At 43.5% G+C, this 10,585-nt stretch overlaps 1 protein-coding gene across 1 annotated transcript; it reads left to right on the top strand.

Moving 5' to 3' along the window:
• Window positions 1-2,404: 2,404 nt before the first annotated feature.
• On the top strand, window positions 2,405-9,428 carry mdfic2 (MyoD family inhibitor domain containing 2). Its single transcript, XM_056301535.1, has 3 exons — window positions 2,405-2,480; window positions 6,314-6,517; window positions 9,172-9,428. The coding sequence occupies exons 1-3, from the start codon at window positions 2,405-2,407 to the stop codon at window positions 9,426-9,428; spliced, it is 537 nt and encodes a 178-aa protein (XP_056157510.1).
• Window positions 9,429-10,585: the final 1,157 nt, after the last annotated feature.

Below are 10,585 nucleotides of genomic sequence, written 5' to 3'. Positions count from 1 at the left end.
CCGGGAGCTCCAGTTTCCTCCCACAGTCCAAAGACATGTAAGTCAGGTGAATTGGTGGTACTAAATTGTCCCTAGGAATGTGTGTGTGTGTTTGTGTGTGTGTCGGCCCTGTGATGGCCTGGCGGCCTGTTCAGGGTGTCTCCTCGCCTGCCGCCCAATGACTGCTGGAATAGGCTCCGGCATCCTCGCAACCCTGAGAGCAGGATAAGCAGTTAAGACAATGGATGGATGGAAGTTTGACTATGTCTCGCTGAAGTTTAAATTGTTTAAAATTTGTATTATAGTTGTTAAAATATTAATTTTGGTGTCAGTCGTTTCCTAACGGACATACTAACATATGCAATGCATTGATATCTCAATTAGGCATTTATCTTGACAGAATATAGAGTTTAAAAACCGGCGGTCATTTTGACCGCCCATAGTCATTTTAGGTAGGCGTGAAATCCCGGTCGTTCTAGTGTTTTAATGATGTGGTGTTCGTGTTGTGGTTATTCTTGTGGTGTTGTTGTGGGAGTTCGACTCAGACTATATAGGAGACCGTTTATTGACTAACTGACTGTAGGACCGTGACTAGACTGATGTCGCCACTAGGGACATGGGGGGGGGGGCTCATTACGTTGTTGTCAGTTCTGATCCATTCTGGCCGGTGTGAATACAAGAGCACTCCCGGGGTCATGCGGTGTATGGGGCACAGGAGTTGCGATTAAAAAAAGATCTCTGCCTCCCGACTCATTCTTCCATGCCGGCTTGCCACACTACTTTTCGTTTTAGTTAGCAGCCCCCCCTACTTAAAACATCTTCCCGCACACCTGCCTAGAGAGGGCCAGATTGCTCAATCTGCGCATAAATGGTTAAAGCCTGGAAACAAGACAAGTAAGCCGAAGTACGTGCTCACAGCCGAGCTGCAAGGCAGTGCACCAGCTGACAACACAGTGAAATTGGGGACGAGAAGGAGGCGTGCATGAGGGTTCCTGTTTGCAACTGTAAATAATGGAGCAGACCGTGTGCGATGAAGGGGTCAGAGTGCCATCACCGAGATGCGGTATAATTTGTACCTGAATTTGATCTCAATCTGTCACTTTGGTCTACATTAAGGAAAGCTCTAATGGGGTGCCGTGTCAGTCATCACGAGTTTTATGCAGACAAAGGCCAGCACGGCTCATTTCAGGGAGACTTCATTTCCATAAGAGCTGAATTAACCACGTCACCTGCAGCACCTTGCTGACTGGGAAATTGACAGTGATCAATGAAATAAACCCAGCTGTCATGATCATAACCAACAAAAAAAAATTTTTTTTAAATAGTAGAAGGGTTGTGCTATATCAAATACCATTGTGGATAATTGACTTCACAAAAGGTTTTTTAAAACACACCAGCATACTGCTGCATATTATTTGTTTCCTCTACTATAATTCCCATCAAAAGAGAGGTTGGTGAAAGAAGAGAGTGAGTCAGCAAGAGCAAGGGGAGAGCTTAAAAAGTTCTCCTACAACTATCTATATGTATAATACACTGAGTGTGGTGTGGTGGGTGCTCAATAAACAAATAATCCCACATCTTAATTTGTCAATTAGCATGGCTCTTGTTCTCTAAACATATGCAAACACAGCAGCAGGGCAACCACTAAAATGCAACTCTTGTGTTGATCCTAATAAGAGCGAATTGGTTGGCATGTAGCCGGAAAAAAAAACGTAGCTAGCTCAGTATCTGCCTTACCTTAACAAACAAACCAGCAATCACCCGGTAATGCAGATACATTGCAGAATCACAGCCGTTAAAGTGAAGATGTGTGTGTAAGAGAGAGATGCACACGCACGGGCACATCCTGTTATATATTCTTTATGCTGTTGTTATCTGCCAAATGTTCACAGTCAGTCTATGTTTGGATTCTTCCAATTGCTTTATCATGCTGAATAACAGCACACGGTACACTAATGGAGAAAAATGAAATCTTGCTGAGTTTGTCCTACTGATGTTTGTATACGGCTAGATCCGTTGCATTCTTGCCAACGTCATCGGAACATTTGGAGTGGCTAAAGGCAGCAGGCCAAATTGAAGATAGAGGATACCTCACACCATTGCGTAAACAGTTTCCCACTGACATTCCCTCAGACTTGATAGGTCGACTGTCCTGCAGCATTCAGCGTGTGCCTGCACATGTGCCATCGCTCGTGTGGTTCTGGACGATGAGCATCCTGCCAGTGCATTTGACTAACAATGTGTGAGAATGACCAAAGTTGTGCTTAGATCGTTAGAAATTTAGTTCTTACTGGCACGAGTAGTGTACAGCCTCTCATCTGCGATAACCACTTGGTTCTGTATAGGTGACTTTCGTTTTTTTCTTCTCGTTTTTATCTTCTTCTTCTTCTTTTTTTCCAATGCTTTGGCTCAGATGGCCGATGAAATGACTCAAGCAGTTGAGGAAAAGGGGAAAGAAGGGGCCAGTGTTGTTGAAGAGAAGTGCACTGGAGTAAGAGATGGTAAGTTTAAAAAAAAGAAAAAGAAAAAAGATTTGGGCCTAAACAAAAAGAGATAGATATCAGTGCAAACGTCTGGGTAACTGCATAAATCTTGTTAAGATAAGCAAGCAGTTTCGTATGTGGCATACAAGCGTCGAATGCATTTGCTTTTCATTCCCTTAACATGCTGTTCCAGCAGTTGAAGATCTTTTCAGTGTTTGCATGGATCATGTGGTAGATATTAATTGGGAAATTTCACTGTCTAAAAGTTAAATTGTTTCGAGGGGCGTCCGGGTAGCATAGCGGTCTATTCCATTGCCTACCAACACGGGGATCGCCGGTTCGAATCCCCGTTTCGAATCCCCGTTTCGAATCCCCGTGTTACCTCCGGCTTGGTCTGGTGTCCCTAAAGACACAGTTGGCCGTGTCTGTGGGTGGGAAGCCGGATGTGGGTATATGTCCTGGTGGCTGCACTAGCGCCTCCTCTGGTCAGTCGGGGGGGCCTGTTCGGGGGGGTCAGCAGCGTGATCCTACCACGTGCTACGACCCCTGGCGAAACTCCTCACTGTCAGGTGAAAAGAAGCGGCTGGCGACTCCACATGTTTTGGAAAACATACTTTGATCTGTGCCGCCAACAATTAGCAAAATTGAAGCAATGGTTGGTAGACATGTTTATATAAAATACGTAGTTTCTCCCATAATATTAGTGTTTAGCTACATGACTCATATACATGGCCACATATAGGAGACCTGGTCTGTGTGTTCATTGTGCACAGCATCATTTGGCTTTGAATGTTAAACAAGAAGTAAAGTTATCCTTAAAATTTTTACCTTGGAAAACCTTTGTGGTTCCTAATGAGGAAGTCAGACATCGCGCAACATTGGAACAAAGTCTGAAAATCGTATAGCATGCCTGCCTTATGTCTCTATCAGCTAATGGTCACGGGCATAGACCAGCGGCACAAATTCATTACATTCCCCAAAAGTATCAAGGTGTTGTTAAGCTCTGCTAAATGGTAGACCTCATTGATTTTGAAGTTCTTTTAAACTCATTTTGAGGAATCATCCATCCATCCATCCATTATCTGAACCGCTTATCCAGCTCTCAGGGTCGCGGGGATGCTGGAGCCTATCCCAGCAGTCATTGGGCGGCAGGCAGGGATACACCCTCAACAGGCTGCCAGGCCGTCACTGCACTTCAAATACTAATTCCCACTTTCCTCAGCTCTGTTGTAATCACGGTCTGAATTATAACATGCAAAACGTGAAAATACCAAAACTTATAGCGCTAAGATGAAAAAGACCTTTCAAGATGAGGAAAGGCAATAAATGGGCAACATTTGAACAATCTTACTTCGGACATAAAAAAAAGAAAAATAAATATGTATGTATGTATGTGTTTGTGTGTGTGTGTGTGTGTCTATATATATATATATATATATATATATATATATATATATATATATATATATATATATATATATATATATATATATATATCCCATTTTTTCCCAGTTGCACTTGGCCAATTATCCCACTCTTCCGAGCCGTCCCGGTTGCTGCTCCACCCCCTCTGCCGATCCGGGGAGGGCTGCAGACTACCACATGTCTCCTCCGATACATGTGGAGTCGCCAGCCGCTTCTTTTCACCTGACAGTGAGGAGTTTCGAAAGGGGGACGTAGCACGTGGGAGAATCACGTTATCCCCCCACCCCCCAGTTCCTCCTCCCCCTTGAACAGGTGCCCCGACCGACAACAGGAGGCGCTAGTGCAGCGACCAGGACACGTACGCACATCCGGCTTCCCATCCGCAGACATGGCCAATTGTGTCTGTAGGGACACCCGACTAAGCCGGAGGTAACACGGGTATTCGAACTGGCGATCCCCATGTTGAGAAAAATAAATCTTGAAAACAGCCAACACCATGTCCTTTTTGTCTCTCTTTCATCAATCTAGTTAAGACAAATACTGTTTATTCTTCTTTTGAAACGTGGGAGTGTGAATAAGTTATCAGACATTAATGTTAAATAAAGGAGAGGAAAGAATGGTAAATAATTCATTTGATGTCGGTGGTTGAAAAGTAAGCAGGCCTCGGCTTCGGCTTTCAAATTGGATGGTGATAAATGGACCCAGTCACAAATTGTACGTTGTGCAGTGTGAGTCAAACGGGTTTCGAATGGGCTATATTACCTTAATGCCGGTTCTGTCGGTAATTGTTCGCTGTTTCCAAAGCTACTAAAGTATCACTGTTGCAAACATTTGGCCCTCGTGTCTCAGCCACGACGTGATGTCTGGTCTCCAGAGTGGCACATCATAAAGCTCTGACAGCTGTACTTTCATCAGTGTTCAGCTTTATGCCATGGCAAATTGGCTTCCACAGAGGGATGGACTATAACCAAGCTGCTACCTAGGACCAGGACATTAGACCGTATAGAGAAGTTTGTGTTGACGTTCTGCAGTCATAATTTCCATACCATTAATGATCTGATTGCCAATTTCAAAAAGTATCTTTCTTTCCTGTTACAAAGCTAGTGCACTGATTTTGTCAAAGGTCGCTCATTTAGGCCATGTGGGAAATAATTTGTTAGAATGTATTTACAATCATTAGGCGTGTCATTAGATATACTATGTATGAGTTTACCTGTGTAGAATGTATTGTGGCGAATTCGGGGGGCAGTCCGAGATACCGTCGCCACCGCCGGGACGCGAACCCGAATCTCCTGCATTGCAAGCGACAACGTTAACCAGTCGACTAAAGGGTCCGACCCGTTAGTCAAGGACCAACGTGTCTACTTATCCATGCACGTTACAGTATGATTATTACAAATCAAATGCAACTATTTTTTTTCTTATTTATGTGGTAAGCAGTTATTTTTTATGCTAGATAAATAATGGTGTCTTAAGGCAGGGTAAGTGCAGTCGCTAAATGGCCACGTATGGAAAATGATATCAAGAAGTACAGTATGTTTATACCACTAAAGGGCACGAATGAAAATGTAATGGGGGGGGGGGGGTCCGGGTAGCGTAGCGGTCTATTCGGTTGCCAACCGGCTTGGTCGGGCGTCCCTACAGACACAATTGGCCCGTGTCTGCGGGTGGGAAGCCGGATGTGGGTATGTGTCCTGGTCGTTGCACTAGCGCCTCCTCTGGTCAGTCAGGCCGCCTGTTCGGGGGGGATAGCGTGATCCTCCCATGCGCTGTGTCCCCCTGGCGAAACTCCTCATGATAAGAAGCGGCTGGCGACTCCACATGTGTCGGAGGAGACATGTGGTAGTCTGCAGCCCTCCCCGGATCGACAGAGGGGGTGGAACAGCGACCGAGGCGGCTCAGGAAATGGAGTGGTTGGCTGGGTACAATTGGAGAGAAAAACGGGGAATAAATAAATACATATGTATATGTGTATATATATATATATATATATATATATATATATATATATATATATATGTGTGTGTGTGTGTGTGTGTGTGTATATATATAAATCGAGAATAAATTCGGGGTGAATCTATTTATAACTAAGGAGATAATGGAGTGTAAATTTGGGGTGATTCTATTCTCTAAAATCAAAAAGGTATGGTCAAAGGTTAAGCACCTCAATAGGTGGGACTATGTGGTGGCATAAAGGTATGTGCATCAGGAGGTCAGGCAGCCATAATTTCAAAATTCATGCAAAAACTTTGAATTGTACTGCAGATATTTAGGTTCAGGTAGTAGTATGGTGACACGCCCCGACACAGTGAGCCATGGCTAAACAAAGCTGCACTGCTCAGAGAGAATTGTTAGTGACTCACAATAGGGGGGTATGTTGTGAACAGCTGTTGTATGTTGGAGGACACATCTCTTCTCTCTGACAGAGGGAGTCCAAAGTGGAGCTCGGATCATTGAAATGAGATTTAATGGTGTACCTGAGAGCGAGCTTGCACAGACCAGTGCAGAAACACATTCTCAGCAGCCCAGGCAGCATGACGGCTCCACTGCTCCATTGTTCACAGTGAAAAAGTGCATCAGGAGGTCTTCCTCCTCCTCAACCTCTTCCTCCTCCTCTTTCTCCATGGAAGGTAAGTGACGCTGCCATTCACTCATAAGTGGCAGATGCCCTCTAACCACATGGACTGTCTTAGCGAGAAAGGAGAAATCCACAGAAGCGGTTTCCCTTGGTGCTATACCATCCCCCTTTGGAATAAGGTTGCTAATTGGAATGTGTTTTTACTTAAGGCAAAAAGGTTTCCTAGCAGGGATACTTATGGAATTAATTTCTAAGATTTTCTTCTTTTTTCTTCTTCAATGCAAACAGTTTTCATGCATGGGGAAATGAATGATGAGAACATACAGAATAATAGTGCTACAGACAGAATGTCTACAGCATGAATGACAGCATGTCTTCAAAGTATCTAAATGCACTTCATATGATTAATTATGAAAATGTGTGAATAATTCAGATACAGAAAAAGCGGCAAAAAAGAAATAAAATTGAAAATATAATGCCAAAGATGGCCACAGGAGAGCATACGCTTTACTTATTCAGAAAAAGAAAATGATGTAACCCATTCTAGACAATCCATTTTAAACTGCATTTACATACAACACAGAGTACTCACTAGCAGGGCTTTGACCATGTTTGAATTAATATCTCTGTGCACACTCTGTTTTTGTGCAAACATAGCTGACAGTTTTTGGGCATGGTGGCTGTTTCTGTGTCCTGTGATCTCAACTCTTGATTTCTCCTGTGGGAGCACCATTTTCGCAAAGGCCAGTAGGAAGGCACATAGCATATTATTTCACAGCAACCACAATGCAGCATGGAAATGCTCCTACCAAAGCATGCAAGAGAGGCTTCCGATAATTGATAACGTCTCTACACAACTTTTCTGGCCTGCCTGTCTGTAAAGGAGCCGGAGATGATTTCTTAAATTATGCATGTGTAAAGGAATTCCTGGGGAGTGGAGAGAAAGCTTTTAAAATGTTATAAGACATACAGACATGCATTCTCCTGCTAGCCAAGGCTGACACGAGCAGCTCGGATGATCTATGTTTGTCTTGCAATCCAACAAAACAATCCAAGGTGTGCATTGGACACGGTTGACTATTTGCTGATAAATAGTGTTTAGAGGGTGTGATGGCAATGATCTGGACGAGCAGAGGGCATCTTGTGTGTGTGTGTGTGTGTGTGTGTGTGTGTGTGTGTGTGTGTGTGTGTGTGTGTGTGTGTGTGTGTGTGTGTGTGAGTGTGTGAGTGTGAATTAAGTAATTGTAAAGCGCTTTGAGTTGCTGTTGCAGCTAGAAAAGTGCTATATAAAATGCAACTTGATTGAGTGATCTTTTCTTACTTTTTGACAGGTAGGTTATAACTCAGTAGTTTATCAAATTGTGATGTTAACTTCAGCAATTTCTTTTTTTTATTTTAGAAAAGTTATTATTTGGGGTGTCTGGGTAGCGTAGCGGTCTATTCTATTGCCTACCAACACGGGGATCGCCGGTTTGAATCCCCGTGTGTTACCTCTGGCTTGGTCAGGCACCCTGATGGAAACAACTGGCTGTGTCTGCGGGTGGGAAGCCGGATGTGAGTATGTGTCCTGGTCCGGCGCTGTCAGTCGGGGCGCTTGTTCAGGGAGGAGGGGGAACTGAGGGGAATATCGTGATCCTCCCACGTGCTACGTCCCCCTGGCGAAACTTCTCACTGTCAGGTGAAAAGAAGCAGCTGGTGACTCCACATGTGTCGGAGGAGGCATGTGGTAGTCTGCAGCTCTCCCCGGATCGGCAGAGGGGGGTGGAGCAGCGACCTGGACGGCACGGAAGAGTGGGTAATTGGCCACGTACAATTGGGGAGAAAAACAGGGGGGGGGGGTCAAAAAAAAAAGAAGGAAAGGTTATTATTTTTGTCACCATCACCTCTGAATCTCAAAAAAGAAGGGAAATTGGGGGGGAAATCCTTATAAATAAATAAAATAAAAAATAAAAATCGATACAAAAGATGAAGACTGCAGTCCTGTATAAGGTGACTCCATGAACAAACAGAAAGAAGGGACATTTAAAAGAAACGAAAAAAGAAGGTTTTTTTTTTTAGGGAGTTGTTCCTTATCCGATGCAAGGGTCTAAGGACAGGATGTTGTGTTGTTGTAAAGCCCCTTGAGGCAAATTTGTAATTTGTGATATTGGGCTATACAAATAAAATTGACTTGACTGAACTTGACATCATGTGAAAAATAACAAATAAAGAACATGGTAAGAATTAGGAGAAAGATTCATATACAACCAAAATATTTATGTACAAACACAAAATACAAAGAAAATCAATATCTATGTGCCTCCTGGCAAGCCATTAAAATGTGGGATTTTTAATTCTTTTACAAAACCTCAGTCCTTCTCACATGAACATCATAGTCTTTTGGACCATTACCTGTTTGTTTTGCCCTTTAAATTTCAATTCAATTTGATTTGCCAAAATGTATACATCCTACCCAATTGTTGATGTCTTTCCATTATTCTGAGTCGTTGTCCCTGCAGTCAGATGAGAAATGGTAAAATTAAAAACAACATAGTATATGAATAATAAAAGTTCATAAAGAGAGCAAATAGCAGGTCACATGTTGAAAAGGGGGAGCCACAGTGTGTATCTTCTCTCTCTCTCTCTCTCTCTCTCTCTCTCTCTCTCTCTCTCTCTCTCTCTCTCTCTCTCTCTCTCTCTCTCTCTCTCTCTCTCTCTCTCACTCAGTTGACTGTGCGGGGATCATCCTGAATTGCCTCTTCTGCAGGATTTACAACATGTTTCTCATGCTGCCCGATTCCTGTCAGACAGTGGCCTATCACTGCTGCCCCACCTACACACAGGTCTCCACCACAGTGGACTCTGTGTCCAGCAGTGACCACAGTTCTAACATGGACTTGGATTGTGGTTTGCTCCGATCCTGTCATGACACCAGTGAATGCCTGGAGCTGGCTATGGAGATCTCTGAAATATGTTATCGCTAGTAGGATATCCCTGTACTCATCCATCAGCACTGGATCCCGAATATGGTTATCAAAGGCCAACCCGTCCAATATAGAGTGGTGACTCTACACAGTCAAGAGGGTTATATAATCCAACGGAATATGAGCTGGCATAGATTGATATACATATCACAGAAAGGTAAATCAGTTCATCTGGACACAACGTTTATTGACAGATACGTTGCATCACTCAACTAAGTGACATCTTCAGTCTCAACTGACTGCAGGTATCCCCACCCTTATAGATAATACAGTTGCATAACAACCAAAACCAACAATCAGCTTCATAAGCAAATAGGCGTGACCATTAACAAGAGTTTCAATGGCCATGTGTACTATTCACAGAGGATTGGGGAACTGATTCACCTTTCTGTGATTTTCTTACCTGGTTTATTGAGCATGCATAAAGACATTAAAAATACATAGTTGATGAGACTAATTGCTGAGAAGATGGAAACCACACTGGTATGCTAAATAAAAAGATATTTATCCCTGAGTGGGATCTTCTTCTGCTGGACTCTGAAATACATAAAGTCATGGCTCTAAAGATGCACAACAATGAACAATAATTTCCATGGCCATTTCGGCCAATACCAATATTTTTTGTTTCACTGTGATACTACCACATGGTAGTATTACAGTAGTACCATGCGGCACAGTGACCCAGTGGTTAGCGCTGTTGCCTCACAGCAAGAAGGTCCTGGGTTCGAACCCCAGGCCGTCTCAGGTCCTTTCTGTGTGGAGATTGTATGCTCTTCCTGTGTCTGCGTGGGTTTCCTCTGGGTGCTCCGGTTCCCCCACCCCCATCAAAAAGACATGCATGTTAGGGTTAATACTCCTGTCTGTGCCCCTGAGCAAGGCAATGGAAAGAAGAACTGGAGTTGGTCCCCAGGTGCTGCACAACGGCTGCCCACTGCTCCTAGCTACACAGCTAGGATGGGTCAAATGCAGAGAGTAAATTTAGGTTGTATGTATGTACAAAATGACTAATAAAAAGTATTATATTCTATTTCATGTGTCTTGGTTACCACCAGTGAAGTTTATCTATTACTGCACTGAAACTGCGATGCTTGTTGCAGAGGCAGATGTCTAAAAGAAAAACAACACTGCTTTATTAGGTCCTATCCTGATTTACTATC

The sequence above is a fragment of the Lampris incognitus genome, chromosome 2 (assembly GCF_029633865.1).
Source record: "Lampris incognitus isolate fLamInc1 chromosome 2, fLamInc1.hap2, whole genome shotgun sequence".
Taxonomy (NCBI): Eukaryota; Metazoa; Chordata; class Actinopteri; order Lampriformes; family Lampridae; genus Lampris; species Lampris incognitus.
This window is presented reverse-complemented; position numbering and strand designations above follow the sequence as displayed.

Coding starts and splice junctions, on each gene's coding strand:
- mdfic2 (XM_056301535.1), top strand. CDS start 2,405: ATGACTCAAGCAGTTGAGGAAAAGGGGAAAGAAGGGGCCAGTGTTGTT. Junction 2,481..6,313: donor GTGCACTGGAGTAAGAGATG/GTAAGTTTAAAA, acceptor TCTCTCTGACAG/AGGGAGTCCAAAGTGGAGCT. Junction 6,518..9,171: donor CTCCTCTTTCTCCATGGAAG/GTAAGTGACGCT, acceptor TCTCTCACTCAG/TTGACTGTGCGGGGATCATC.